The sequence below is a fragment of the Drosophila guanche genome, unplaced genomic scaffold, assembly GCF_900245975.1.
Source record: "Drosophila guanche unplaced genomic scaffold, DGUA_6, whole genome shotgun sequence".
NCBI classification, from domain to species: Eukaryota; Metazoa; Arthropoda; class Insecta; order Diptera; family Drosophilidae; genus Drosophila; species Drosophila guanche.
The window spans coordinates 1,409,204-1,424,343 of record NW_022995756.1 but is presented as its reverse complement, the minus strand read 5'-3'; the positions used below and the strand labels follow the sequence as shown (position 1 = coordinate 1,424,343).

At 39.1% G+C, this 15,140-nt stretch overlaps 2 protein-coding genes across 10 annotated transcripts in view; one reads left to right on the top strand and one right to left on the bottom strand.

Annotated features, from left to right (window-relative positions):
• Window positions 1-5,730, top strand: part of LOC117590124 (5'-AMP-activated protein kinase subunit gamma-1) — a 63,169-nt gene extending 57,439 nt beyond the window's left edge. For 7 of the 8 annotated variants that reach the window (XM_034282489.1, XM_034282488.1, XM_034282495.1 and 4 more), the window contains 5 exons: window positions 572-620; window positions 3,775-4,065; window positions 4,144-4,322; window positions 4,401-4,604; window positions 4,675-5,730. In XM_034282489.1, coding sequence (XP_034138380.1) covers window positions 572-620; window positions 3,775-4,065; window positions 4,144-4,322; window positions 4,401-4,604; window positions 4,675-5,541 — 1,590 coding nt within the window. In that variant the 3' untranslated portion in view covers window positions 5,542-5,730. Of the gene's footprint in view, window positions 1-571; window positions 621-3,528; window positions 3,707-3,774; window positions 4,066-4,143; window positions 4,323-4,400; window positions 4,605-4,674 lie in introns of those variants that run through there. The other variant, XM_034282496.1, reaches the window with a different exon arrangement.
• A 1,754-nt stretch (window positions 5,731-7,484) lies between these two features.
• On the bottom strand, window positions 7,485-14,443 carry LOC117590085. Of its 2 annotated transcripts, XM_034282426.1 has the most exons (7): window positions 14,280-14,443; window positions 13,315-13,489; window positions 13,179-13,260; window positions 12,365-12,552; window positions 10,991-11,119; window positions 9,333-9,484; window positions 7,485-7,572 (listed from the first exon to the last, which is right to left on the bottom strand). In XM_034282426.1, the coding sequence occupies exons 2-7, from the start codon at window positions 13,486-13,488 to the stop codon at window positions 7,485-7,487; spliced, it is 813 nt and encodes a 270-aa protein (XP_034138317.1). In that variant the 5' UTR covers window position 13,489; window positions 14,280-14,443. The 2 variants fall into 2 exon arrangements, with proteins under 2 accessions (XP_034138317.1, XP_034138318.1); XM_034282427.1 differs by lacking the exon at window positions 14,280-14,443 and having other exon boundaries at window positions 13,315-13,504.
• Between the last annotated feature and the right edge of the window lie 697 nt (window positions 14,444-15,140).

Below are 15,140 nucleotides of genomic sequence, written 5' to 3'. Positions count from 1 at the left end.
CGAGTACCTGGTACAAAAAGCTCAAATCATGGTGACCCTTATGTTAAACAGGGATTTGGCTATTGATACTGATTAAGAATATATATACTTTATGGTGCTTATGTGCGTTACATACATACACTTTGTGCACAAATACAATATACCCCATTTACTCTTCGAGTACCTGGTACAAAAAGCTCAAATCATGGTGACCCTTATGTTAAACAGGGATTTACAATGACAATGGTAATATCTCTCCTAATGTATGGGGAAATGGAATGATATGGAAATTGGAAGATAATAAATGCCTATACGATATGATCACGTATTCTTATGTAGATGACCCTTTTTCGTAAGGTAATACCTTACGTGTGGACTACGACTTGTAACGTTTTTATTCAGTGCATGGACAGTGGAGGTCATACCTTTAAGTGCCACTTTAGGTGATAGCTATTTATATTTTTAGGCCATCCATGTCCGACTACTTTTTGAGCTTACAGGGATTGTAGATTATTATTAAAACCCTTATTAATTTGACGATACATAACATCCAATTTATTCCAACAATACTTGTGATCTTTTTTTTTGACAGCTGCCTGTGGCGGATCCGTTCCTAGAGAAATGCAATCTATCTGATCTTGGTAAGTACTATTATTCTATAAAACCTCTCAACCTTTCCATGTCCCCTGCCCTCGCCTTCATCTTCTTATTTATCTCTTTAAAATGTAAAGTTTAAATAAATAAGCAGAAAAACATGACATTTGGCCATCAGTCAGGGGCGGCCTCCATTTAAGGCACGCGACTACACTTTTTTCCCTGCGAACAAATATAATCACAACAAGAGTCAGGGGAACCCAAAATGCGCATAGAGGCAAAGACACGATTAGCCAGATGAGAGAAAAATGAAGAAAGAAAAGAAAATGTCATGGAATCGAAGTCATAACTCAACGCGGATTATGGTGGCAGTAGTGCTTGTAGTGGGTATGTAAATGTGTATTATGTGGGCGATGCGGTACATAATCTTTATAGTATCGCAATAATACATACATACATATGTATACACTATTCCGTTGGAGAGTATAAATCTTTTGCGTTGTCCGAACACACCCCCAAAGTATATTTATTTTTTATCCGCTGAATGCTAATTATAAACAAGTTCCGAAAACGCCAAAGAGAGGTCTCTACGGAGAAGAGAGTACCGTAACGGGCTGTTCCGGCTCTACGAAGAGCGTAGGAGGAGGAGGGTGTGTGTGCAGTGCATGTAATTTCTTGGCATTTTCAGACACATTTCATGAACCTCATTAACGTCAATTCCCCAACGGATTCGACGACCTGTTCCGATCTAATACGTTCCGATCCGAACCCTAAACGGCAGCAAGCAGCAGCAGAAAAGAAAATTGTAGTCAACTTAAATTCCGCTTTGAGAATATTCTCAGATTTTTTGAAAATTCCTCCCACTCTCGGGGGTATTTTTCCCTCGTATCTTTTGTTTTGTTTTTGCGCGTTTTCCTTGCGCCGAAAACATTTTTTCCGAGAGAGAAACAGAACAGAGACTGCAGAAGATCAGTTTATGATACAATTTCGAATCGCTTAGAACGGAGACAGCGACGGGCAGACGACAGATTCTCGGCAGTTGTTTTCCTCCGTTCTGTTTCGTGTTCCGTGTGAAAATATTGGCCAGAGAAGAAAAGCCGCCTTCTCTGTCGATTGGCTTCAGGTTTATAAATGTGTATATCCGATGTAGCTATATGGATGTAGATCCGAGTGCCATAGATATTACTGACAAATCGAACCGAATCGAAGGTCTTCCCCTAGGTTATTCTTCTCTCTTGAGTCATTCGTCAAGAATTTTCGAATAGCGCCGCGCGACGCCAAAAGCAAGTGAATACCGTGCAGAACAACAACAAAAGCACCTATATATACCAGTCTATCCACCCAGCCAATGCCACCACCGCCTCCCACTGGGGAAATAGTTTTTTAATTGTTTTGGTGGCGCACAAAGCCAAGAACCCAGCGAGAAGTATTTCAATTAACTCTCGCGCGGCCCGTGGCCCGCTGTCAAAAGGAAAACATTCGTAGTAAAACTGAAACACATGAATCGATAACCCATTTATGTACATACAAATGTATGCGGTTAAGACTATGTATATATATACATATTGAATATTTCCAATCAAAGAACATCAATAAAGATAGGGATAAACACATAAAGTGAGTGAGATAACTTCATCCATTTCTCCTCCAAAGTTTTCTTTATCTATGAAGGCTTTACCTGCCGCCTAGCACCTACCTCTTGGCAACTGCATTCTTTTTAACATTTAACAAGTGTTTAAAACTCGGCAAATGTATTAGTCAAAATTTTTTACAATTCCATTTATGCTGTTTGGTTTTTATGCCGCTACTGGCCTTCGCATTATTTTCTAAAAATGTTGCTTAGTTTTTCGCTTCTACATTTGTTTGCCGCTTTTTTTTCCTTTGTTTGCTGTGGACATTAGACGGATCGGATAAACGATTAGTGGATGGTAAATGTATATGGGCCAAAACTGTTGAAAGCAAGTGCAAGCCATCCCGATGTCTGGGAAATACTTTCATTGACTCATTTCCGCACTGATCATTCTGAGTTTAATATTCTACATACCATAAATGAAAAATGATTTCCATTTGATCTATGCCCAAAAAAAAATCACATCCATAAACGGTTTGAAGACTTTCCCAAATAGATTTCCAAATGCAAAAATAAATAAAAAATAATTCCCTATCAGAGACATGCAAAAGTTTGAGTGTTGAGGTTGCACTGCACTGCTCTTCTCTGGTCAATTAATTTTTTGGCACAACTGTCGTCGTCCGATCCGTACCCCGATATCTGTCGCTATAATGTCTGTTTTGGCCTGCATTTATCGCTGGGAAATCTATGGCCCCCAGTGCCCAACAACGATATACATACATATGTCATGTACATATGTATATGAATACATAAATATATATTCAAATATATATACCTATTTGATTAACACCTTTTAGCCCCGCCTCGATATTTATTAGTTTACACTGCAAACCACACAGTTGATGTCTGTGAATCTGCCCCTTCCACCACATCACCCTCCTCTCTCTTTCTCTTTGACTGAATGTTTGTCTCTCGCTCAACTAATATTTATTGTTGAACAATTTGGTGAAAAATCTAAAATCTATTCTGGTGACTATTTTTTTGGTATTTCTTTCTGTTCTGTGGTTTTTTCGCACGCTAAATTTATTTTAATTAAAAATGTCTTAATTTAATGTATCAGCGAGACATAACAATTTATGTCGTTTGAGGCTTAACAATGGAAGAAGATGTTTATTGGTTTTGATGATAGTTTATGTAAAACTGTTAGAACTCTCTGGAACTTTGATGGTACTCTAGCAGCGTTCTGTTAATACAATATTGATACTCTGTTGAACAGAGGCAGGCAATTAATTAACAATCAATTAGCAGCAGAATCAAATTTCCACTAAACCAAGTCGGATCGGATTAAACAGAAAAGGAATAAAAGAAAAACAGCAACAAATAAAGAGCCCTTAAGACGTATGTTACAATTGCACTTTTATTCGAATCATGCGGGTCGGCTGGTGCTGGGAGGGGGCACTGGTCGGCCGGCCGATGTCCTTTGCTATCCCTTGGAGAGCATCAAAGAGTTTGAGCAAATCTCCGAGGCCTGGAAGCGTCTGCTAGCGGGGCTGCTCAAGAAAGGTGCCCTTATCTTTACGCATATAAGATGATTTAAACTAACAAATACCTGATTTCTTGTGTCTTTGCAGAAGAGGACGACTCACAGATCTTTGTCAAGTTCTTCCGCTTCCACAAGTGCTACGATCTGATACCCACATCCGCCAAGCTGGTGGTGTTTGATACACAGCTGCTCGTGAAGAAGGCCTTCTATGCACTCGTCTACAACGGCGTAAGGGCAGCACCGCTCTGGGACTCTGAAAAGCAGCAGTTTGTGGGCATGCTGACCATCACGGACTTTATCAAGATCCTGCAAATGTATTACAAGTCGCCCAACGCCTCCATGGAGCAGCTCGAAGAGCACAAACTGGACACGTGGCGAAGTAAGTAGAACAGATCCATTCCCATATTGAGGTAGAAAACACATTATAATGCCATCCGCTCGCCTCTTTGTTCCACAGGTGTGCTGCACAATCAGGTGATGCCGTTGGTCAGCATTGGGCCAGATGCCTCCCTCTACGATGCCATCAAAATTCTTATTCATAGCCGCATTCACCGCCTGCCCGTGATTGATCCGGCGACCGGCAATGTCCTCTACATCCTGACACACAAACGCATACTGAGGTTCCTCTTTTTATATGTGAGAATCCCTCCTCTCCATCCATATCCATATCTTTTGGACAGCCATTAAACATGTTTAGCCTTGTTTCACTTGCAGATTAACGAATTACCAAAGCCCGCGTACATGCAAAAGAGTCTACGCGAACTGAAGATCGGAACGTACAACAACATCGAGACCGCCGACGAGACCACGAGCATCATTACGGCGCTCAAGAAGTTCGTGGAGCGACGCGTCTCTGCGCTGCCCCTGGTGGATGCCGAGGGCCGACTGGTGGATATTTATGCAAAGTTTGATGTGATTGTAAGTCCCTGCTTCAATCAATGCCTCAATCAATTGACTGAACTTCTTTATTCTTCTGTGTTCCGTTTAGAATCTCGCTGCTGAGAAAACATACAACGATCTCGATGTATCGCTGCGCAAGGCCAACGAGCATCGCAACGAGTGGTTCGAGGGCGTGCAAAAGTGCAATCTGGACGAGGCGCTCTACACCATAATGGAGCGAATAGTGCGGGCGGAGGTGCATCGCCTGGTGGTGGTCGATGATAACCGCAAGGTGATTGGCATCATCTCGCTATCAGACATATTGCTCTATCTGGTGCTGCGGCCAAGTGGCGAGGGCGTCGGCGGGTCAGAGAGCTCACTGCGGGCCTCCGATCCCGTCCTGCTGCGCCAAGTGTCGGAGGTGGAAATACCCGCAGCAACGTCAGCGACAACGCCCCCGCCTCGCAGTCCCTCGGCAGGGTCCGGCAATCGCAGTCTGATCGAGGACATACCCGAGGAGGAGCCGGCGCCGCTAGCAAGGAACGACGATTTGAATGCCGATGCAGACAGTGATAACAATAAGTCCGCCAGTGAGGATAAGGTCAACAACAACCAGAACCAGCACGGGACGGAAGGAACGACGAGGGCGCCGACGGCCAATGGTGATAGTAGCAACAACAGTCCAGCCGAAGTGTCCTTTGCCGATGAGGCACACGAAGAGACGGAAGCCGCCGACCAGGTCGAGCGCAGCAATTGTGATGATGAAAACCGCGAGGAGCATGACGACGAGGAGGAAAACGATGACGACGATGACGTGCAGGTCATGGAGCGCAAAAAGCAAACCACAGCGGTGGCACACAAGGCGGACAGAGATGAGGAGGATGATGGACTGAGCAGCGCCGTGTCCGCCACGTCGGCTCTGGGCCAATCCCTGTCCACGCCCGCGGCGCGAGAAATGGCGCTGGTTAGTGAATAAATATAATCTATAATTTAAACAACAAAACTAAAACAAAAGAACTAAGAACCCAAATACACAACAAAAACAACAATAATGATAATGATTAAAGAAAGAGAAAACTATGTTTGAATATTACTAGCTGTTAAGGTTATAATATATATTTAAATATTTAATAAAAGGATACCAGCAACAACCGCAAAACAAGAACGGAATGAAATGCTAATGTTACAAAAATGTTTATATATACACGAGAAAACCAACAACAAATTACAATAGAATGTCTTTAAATTTTAAATGATGTAATTGATTATTAAATAATAGTATAGTACAAGTCAGCTTCTGGGCTTTTATTTCATTCGAATTAATTCTTCGCTCTTGGCAGTCGACGGGACGCACAAGGCCAACGATTGGTTTAAGGGTGTGAAGAGTGCAGTCTGGACGAGTCGCTCTGCACTGCCCTAGGTCTACGATCTGATATCCACAGCTTAGTGGCCGCTTGTTAGACGGCTAGGGCAACGATTGGTCCGCGTTTGTTTGTTCGTACTTCGTACATATGGTACACATGTACATGCATCTAAATCCGAACCATTTAATTTGTACTCAAGGAAAACAAAAAATATCTATACATACTTACTATGTACATATATGGGGTATGGTCTTGGATATGTGACAAGAATGGGCTTAAAACTGAACTGTAGGAAAACAGTAGGAAAACTCCTACTGTCATGGATTGAGGAAAGGAAGATTCGAAAAACTTGAATTTTTCTCCGTGGTAGACTTGTCTAGTCTTTCTTTAAGATCAAACATGTGTTTCCTTACCAAATTTTTGAGGAAAAACAACAACCAAACGCTGCAAATCCAAGTGAATTGGACTATCGCTCTATCGTTAATTCTTTCCACATGTGTGTACACTAGAGATCCTGCAGCCCCCTGGAGAAAGAGAGGAATTCTAAATATAGAAAGGCAAATAAATAAATTGAAATAATTATTGTTTAGTGGATTTAATACATAGTTTGTTTTGGTTTCAAGCGATACTTCGAGCTTGCAAACTTCCTAACGGCAGTGTTCCGGCAGTGAGCTTCTGTCATGCAGCACACGCTGTCCTAAACGGCTAAAGTGCTAATGTTAACAGAGTTCTTTAACAGAGAATTAGTTTTAAGTAACATTTTTAAAAGAAATACGTTAGCTAGAAACGCTAGAAACGGTGCCGCCCGTTTAACATATTAAACATTTTGTAGGGACAAATAAAAAGTCTCGGAAATCTCAGTCCTATTGCTCAGCGCAGTCCTTCGTCATTGATCCGGACAAACAGCCATGTTCCATGGAGAGATCCATCCAACCACCTGTGGAATTTGAAGAAGCGCCAGGGGTTTTCTATACGCAGCAGTACACAGGACACTGCAGGTCCACGAGGAGAATTGCAAGCTTTTTGCCAAGTCTCACTTATGTATGTATGTAGTGTGGCTGCAGTGTGGCTTGCAAAAACGCTTAACCTTGTGCCTCTATGCAAGGACATCCAGTTTGGATTTTTCGGATTAATACAAAAATTTTGGGCTTTTTACCCATAGTACGCAGCCGACGAACCAAATCAATGTGTTTCAAAGTAAATTAAGGAAACAAAGAGGTTTTTGTTTTTTGTGATATATGTACATATCTATGTATGTAATTTGCTAAGTTATATCACGTCGGGGTCACCGAACTTATAAACAGTCTGCTTGATGTTAATATGTATTTATGTAAATACTTATGTACGAGTAGAAATGTACTACTTTTCTGCTCTACTTTTCAGTAGAAATGTTTTTTATTTTGATTTTACAAGGGAATAATAGAAAACTTTATGTACCTAATAGTTTAAAATTAATATATAAAAACGGCTTTTGATTAAAACCTTGAGGTTTTATAATAATACAATACAATACAATAAATACAATTTAAAATTATAAGTTAAATTAAATTATTTCTTAACAATTTCTGAGCAGAACTGTTAGGTTTCTTAACAAAGAACTGTAATCAGTTGCCATTTGAGCTGTAAGCCAACCATCACCTAATCTGAAAACGTAAAATAAAAAAAATCAGTAAATTAAAAAGAATATGTTAAATGATCTTATGTCCTTGAAACCGTTTATCATCTTTTGGTTACCGCGAATTCTTCTTATCTTCTCCTATTCATCCTTTCGTCAAATCACCCAAGTATCTACACAATAAATAATCTTTGTGTGTGGGAGAAAATTTTTTTGTATATTCTTATCAATTGTTATTTGAAAGTAAGCCTTCTTGTTTTTTGCTTTCAGACCAGTTTCTTAGGCAATTGATTAAATAAGGGTATTTAATTCGTACTTCAACATAAAATGTTTTAATAAACATTGTTTTATGATGAAACCATGCAGCATAGGCTAAGGAGAGGTGACACAGGGGAGGGCACAATTCTCAGCCGTATTTTAAAATAATACGAACAAACGAAAGATAGAGGATCTTCGGAACAAGTTTTTCGAAGCTCTCTGCTCACGAAAAAAGACAGAGTAAAAATTAAGAGGTCTCGCTCACTCTCAGAACAACAGTTATTTTTGTTCATCTCGAGTTTTCTGCTGAGCACTGTGTGGAGGAGAGAAGAGTCCATGTGAATTAAATAGGTGAAAGGGATCTGCGTAGTAAGTGTGAGTGAAACGGCAATAGACAACACTTTGATGGCATGGGTTTAAAAGTTGCCCATTGCTAAAAAAAAAGAGTTTTGATTTTTAATAACACTACCCGACACTATTTTTCCTCTAGGAACCAACCCGACCTTTCTGATACATATTGGGCAATACAATTATTTAATGAATTATGTTTTTATTTCTATTGCTGAACTTTTTTTTGAATAGTTTTTAAAATCTGATATTTCTTTAGCGTACCGTGTGGGAAATATTAAACATGCATTAAAAATGCAAAAATGTGGATTTTTAGCAGATTTTTTGTTTTAATTTTGACTTTAAAAACTTAAAAAACAATACAAATTATAAAGTGTGCCTTTTATTCGTTTATGTACGAGTGCATTAAGTAGGCATCGTTTCAGGTATTGCTCATCAAAATCTATGGAGGGACGGCTGAGCTAAAAATGCTCGATGTAAATATGTCTTTTCCCTCCATATGCACGTTTCTTGATGTGGCGAAAACTCAGCTATTGCACACAACGCAAAACAGCCAACCTGGCGGAATTAAAGTCTAATTTTGAAAACTTAAATTTTGTTTTGAAGATGTATGTACATTATTATGTATATTATTTAAAAAACGAGTAGGGATTGTATGTATAAGTAGTTTTGAAGCGAATTTCTTCATTCTGGCTAAAATAATGAACCAATCTAATCCCAATTGATAGATCCGAACTGATAGATATGGACATTCTTTACGGAACTGAGTTTTTGGTTTTCTCGTATCTTCAAAATTGTGGGTGTAGCTGATTTTGACCCTTTTCTGGTGACTAGCAAAATGTTGAAATACGCTTGTAACAGTGTGTATCACAGTAATCTCGATGCTAAATTTGGTTGCTGTAGCTTTTATAGTCTTTGATATCCACGCGCTCATAAAGACGGACAGACAGACATATACTCGGTTATTGATGCTGATCCAGGCACTATTTATTGCTGCATGTATCAGCTCCTCATTTAAGTTGATTAAGTTATGAGAAAAAAGTGCTACTTCTAAATTCTTTGCAATTCTTTAAGAGAAAGTTCTGTGGTAGGGAAAAATATACACTAAACATTTTTACAGTCCAAAATCCCCTTGATTTTCAAGAGCACCACTAATTGTAAGAATAAAATATATAAACGAACCTGTACAGTAAAATCCATATCCAACGCTGATGTGATGGATTGTCACTAGAAAACAATTTGCAATAACTGTTTAACAAAATTGTAGAATTCTTGTATTTTTGATGCTCGTAATGATCAATCGATCTTAGCAACAATATCGAAACTTCGCGAACCTGCAAGAAAAATGAACAAGTATATGGAAAAACAATGAGGAATGTTGTGAGACGCTTCTAAACCCTTGTCACTACTTTTATCCCTGGTACTCATTACTCGATAAATTTGTGAGCCAAGAAAAAGATAATAGAACCATTGGTAACGCTCGTTATGTGTGGCGTTACTCATCTTACTATAATATTGACGAAGTAATCGAGTCGGCGGACGCACTAGCTAAGGAAGGCGTCGGACTAGCGAATGACAGTCTTGAGAGCGTGCCAGTCTCTCGTAGAGAGTACAAAGTGACCTAGAAAAGCAGGCCACACTACAGAGCAGAAACTGGTGGAGCAGTACCAAAACCTGCAAAACCGCGAAAACCATGTGCATAGAACGCAATGGTTAACTCAGCCACTTCCTACTGCGCCTACCGAGGAAGGACTGCAGATTACTGGTGGGAATCCTCACATGCCACTGTCTGGCTGCGAGACACCAGTCGAGACAGCTGCAGGAAATGCGATGAGCCGGGGGTCACGGAAACCCTGGAACATCTCATCTGCATCTGTTCGGCACTCGCACGAGCAAGAGGTAGATACCTAGGACACCAGGGGAAGTACTTGCATTTTCCAAGAACACCTCATTTCAAACCCGCCTAAATAGAGCCAGCGACGGTTCAAACCCCCCATCCGGATAACTAAGGGCCATATTGGCTTGTGAATGGACCCACTGAGGGCCGTCCGGGTTAACCTAACCTAACCGAACCTCAATGCCAGTAGGGTATTCAGCGTGCGTCATGCCAACTAGTCAATCGGAAAATAGTTCTTGAAGAAGAAGAAATTTCATGAAATTATTTTCGTCTAGAAAAAGGTCTCCTAGGCTTGTGCGTGCGTACTCACACTTGTAAGCGCATTATATGTTAATACTTCTACGCTCTCATATGTGAGCGACCGAGGCAGGGGTTGTTTTTTTTTGCTTTTCGCCGCTTGCTGTCTGCCAATCTAATATATGAGCGTTATCAATCTTATTATTATATTGTCTTTGCTTACACCTCCGCCCAAGGAAGACTATATCAATGGTCGTATCTGGCCCAGATTCGGAAATTTCTCTACGACACACTCTCTGTAATTTTCTGCTGCACTGCGTTTTTTGCGATTCTTTTATCTTTACCATTGTGGTGGATTTTCACAGATTTTCGTCTTATGTGGGGAAGGAAACGAGCGGAGCGAAATTCTGAAATAAACACTGTGATATCACAGAAGTCTGTATGCAAAATGTGATTTCATTTGTCCGCTACAGTTGTCTCTCTCTTTAATCTAATGATCTAATCTAATCTATCATTTCAAATTATACACCATCATAACATATTGCAATAATTTTATATTTCATGAATAAAAACGAGTGTGTGGGTGAGAAAAAATTGGAGGAAGCGATTTGTCTTTTGCTATTTGGTTTTAAGGAAGAGTCGTCAATCCTCGTTCTTTTGCAAAAAAAAGTATTAGCATAACTAACTGTGCGAATAAAGTACATACCCGGCCAGATGTGATTTGATTATGTGTTGAGCGTTTTTTACGACGGATTTCTTCAGTTCCATCATTAATGTCGGTTGTATCTGTTGCTTCAACTGGTAGCATCATTAAATTGGAACCTTCTTCGTTGCTCTATAAATAAATCGATTTGAACAAGCTTGTAATAAGGAAAACGGGGTAATAAAAGAAAAGGAGGAACGTTGTGAAACGAGAACGAGAGCGAAGAAGCGTCAGCAGACGCTGGTCAGAGAGCTCTGAAATAAGCATTGAAATAAGTCGTTTCATTCAATTTCATAAGATCGAATATCTACCCTACTACTAAACAGTCCATTGAATATAACCAACCCACATAAATAAGTCTCGTATGCGACTTTAAGAAGAAACAACTAAAAAGGATTAACGATCTAATGGTGGCTGATCTTACCTAGTCGCCATCTCTTAGATTTTCCATTTAATTGGCGTGTATTAATTTACTTATCACTCATTCTTGTGAAAAACAACTTCTCATTAATTTCATAGTATCTCTCTATTATTTAAACTATTTTGGGTCGTCGAAGGACTATATTTTATTTAAAGCAATGGGGGCCAAGTCTGAGCGCAAAATAATATGTCCATGATAGTTCTTGAAAACGAGCATTGATGTGTGAGACGCTTTTTACGCATCAAATCTTTTATACCAGGTACTCAGCACTAGATCTGTAACTTAGCGGTTTTTTTTTCAATTTAACATTTAAATCACTTCTCACGCTAACATGCTCTTTTAGCTCGCCCCCCTCCCCAGAGCCACACACTACCCTACACTTCACACAAAAAATAAAAAAAAATGCTGCTGGACGGGGTGGGCGCAGCCACTGAAAATGAATTTCTCCATTCTGGCTTTAATAATGATCCAATCTGATCCCAATTCGGGGATCTAATGTATATATTCCTTCTCTAAGTTTTTAGCTTTCTTTTATCTTCAAAATTGTGGTTGTGGGAGATTTTCGCCCTTTGTCTTATAGTCTCTGAGATCTAGGCGACAAACAAGACGGACAAGCAGAAAGACAGACATGGCTCTATCGACTCGGCTATTGATGCTGATCAAGAATATATATGTGTACTTTATGGGGTCGGGAACGTTTTCCTGTGCTTTACATACATATGTAAATCCACTTTTCCTTACAAATACAGTAGGCCCTATTTACTCTTCGAGTACCGGGTATAAATAGCGGTTCTACAGGAGGGACATTTCAATCAATCATTGACAAATCGCGGTCCAGAGGGTTGCCCTGCAGCGAAGTGAGTGCGCAGGAGGCCCCTAGTTGAACATAACTGCTCCATTACACATTCTTCGGAAACACATTTTTCTCTTATGCTTAATACAATAAATATAATTACCATGGCTATGCACATTAAAACTTGTAAAGTAAACATTCCGAAAGAAAAGAATGCCAAGGCTGTAAGCGCTATTTCTGTAATGTCCTTAAGACTTATATCGAGTATTTGTTTTGATGTATCTGTGATAGCATTGGGACCTTCTAGTCGCACCTCGTGAGCATTGTTATCTTCATACGAATTTTCGTAACCTTCAAGAAAAAATAGAAATAAGTACATACAAACGATTTAGAGCGATTGGGCGATTGGAGCGTAGCCGAAAGCGGAGCCGTAAACTTTAATAAAGGCTCCGAACTTACAAACACATTGCTAGCTATGCTGTACGGAACACTTTACATGCTCATACAGAACTCATCGGCTGCCAGTGTGGTGATCTCTACCAGAAAATTTCGTGACTTTAACATTGTTGTTCAAACATTAAGTACAACAAGAACTTTTGGGGTGACTAGCTTAAACAAAAATTTGTAGAACTTTTTTATGGATCTTTATCTTTGATCCGACCGATACGGACTAAAAATTATTTGCCAAGTCAAATAAACAACACTAAGGAAACATTTCGTTGTGAAAGCTTTCCCACTCAGAGAGTAAGTTTTTCTTATAGAAAGGCATAGAAAGGTTTATGTAGGTATCATTGACTTTGACAGAGTCAAATTTTCTTCGAAAACACGAAACAAATTCGCACCTGAAACGACGGTCAAATCTCGATTTTGAAAGCTTCTCTATCTCAGCTTGCGGCTACTTTCAGCTATAGTGTTCGCAATGGCCTAAAACTTGGTACTGTACTACAAAAAGTACCTTAATTTAAAGAAAAACGTACCAGTTTTGCTAATTTGTTTGATTTGAGAACCAAATGCTTCTGTTGCGGCTCCACTTGATGGCCCACCTGCGTTTGGGCGATACTTAAAAAAATATGTTGTTTTAAAATTGATAAACAAGTTTTTATATCTACATACATTGCTTAAACTGTAAGCTCCTTTAAGCGCATAACCAGTTAGATCTCCGTAGTCAATACTGTCATCTCCAAATAACGTTGAAACATTTTTGTTTGGTTTTTCTTGCAGCCTTTGGCTCTCATATGCAAGATTACGAAAGCTTCTCCGATGAAACTGCCTGTCTCCACTTCCCATTCTGTAATGTAATGCAACTGTAAATAAAACGGTAAGGAACGTTGTGAAACGCTGCCATAACAGCGTCACTTCTCTTATACTCGGTGCTGAGTCAATATTAGATACATATGTACATACTTATGCAACTTTATAACTTTTTTTTTGTAAATAAGCAGTTTTGGTTGCTACATCTGTCATCTACATCGCCCTGACTTCTACACCATAACGCTCATCAGCACTCTCACCTCCACTAGAGCCGCACAGTGCAAGAGACAGAGTGTGCGAAAAAGAAAAAATGAACAAAATGGGTGGAGGATAGTCATTGCAAATTAATGTCTTCTTGCTGGCTATGATAATAATCCGATTTCAAACGAGTTGAGGAGTTTGATAGATATGGTCAATCTCTACGGAACTGCGGTTTTTGTACCCGGTACTAGAAGAGTAAAGGGGTATATTGTATTTGTGGGGAAAAGTGGAGTCTATGTAGCCATATCTGTCTGTCCGTCTATCCGCCTGTCCGTCTTGTTTGTCGGCTAGTTCTTAGAGACTATAAGAGCTAGAGCCACCAAATTTTGCCTGTCGATGGACCTACTGCGAACAACAGTGGAAATCTCTAAAACACTACTCGACAAAATTGATTTCCTTCATGAAATAAACTGCATTTGAAAAATTAGATTTAGGACACATATTTACTCGGTGATGGGGTGGTAGACGTTTATGTTTGTTAAAAACGTACGCCAATTTTAATGTACCCTCTTCAGGGGCATTTATAATAAAGAAAGTTTTAAAAGTTAAGTCAACAATACTCGTACCTTTCTGGCCCATTTTTGTGCTGAACCGCGGCCTTCTGAAATAATATTTTTTTATCCGATCTTTCAACATAATACAGAGATCGTCCAATTCGTCGTTTGAAAGTTGAACGATTCCCAAGGCTTTGAATATTTAAAATTTTTTTGGTAAGGTAATCTGATATCAAACTGCTTTGCTTTATTTTTCTGGAAGAAATTAAATTGTAATAGGACATACGTTTAAATCTTCAATAAATGTTCACCTGTGATAGTTCATAATTTGAAAAATTGATGCATTATATACGTTTTTTTCTCTGCTATAACGATTAATGGGAATAGAAAACAGGCTAAATGGCATAATTCCAGTATTCATTAAATCGTTTATGTTAAAATAAATACTACTTTCGGCACCCGCGTCTTGACAAAAGGTATTCCATATTATTATCATCCAAAATATTATGATATGATACCGCATTTTTTTTAAAAAGACGTTGCGCCCACTTTTAAATAATCACTGCAGATGTTCTCAAACAAAAATATCCAAAGAGATGGGTTAAATATTTTGGTTCCACTGATTGCGTTCTCTCTAAAGCATGACAAGCAAGTAAAAAAAAGCTAGCATAGGTTATGGAAACTCTTGACACTCTTACTTATTTAATTTTTATGAGTGATTTGATAAACTAATCTTATTTTTATCAATTTTGATTATGCTGATTATTGACATTAGTTGGCTAGATTATAAAAAAGTTGATGGTTGTCTATTTCTTGATCTGCATAAATAGTCGTGTCGATATAACCATATTCAGACATTATTAAATAATTTAAAATATTAAAATATAATTATTTAAAATAAGTCAGCCGTGAATCTCCGTTAATGAAACTGTC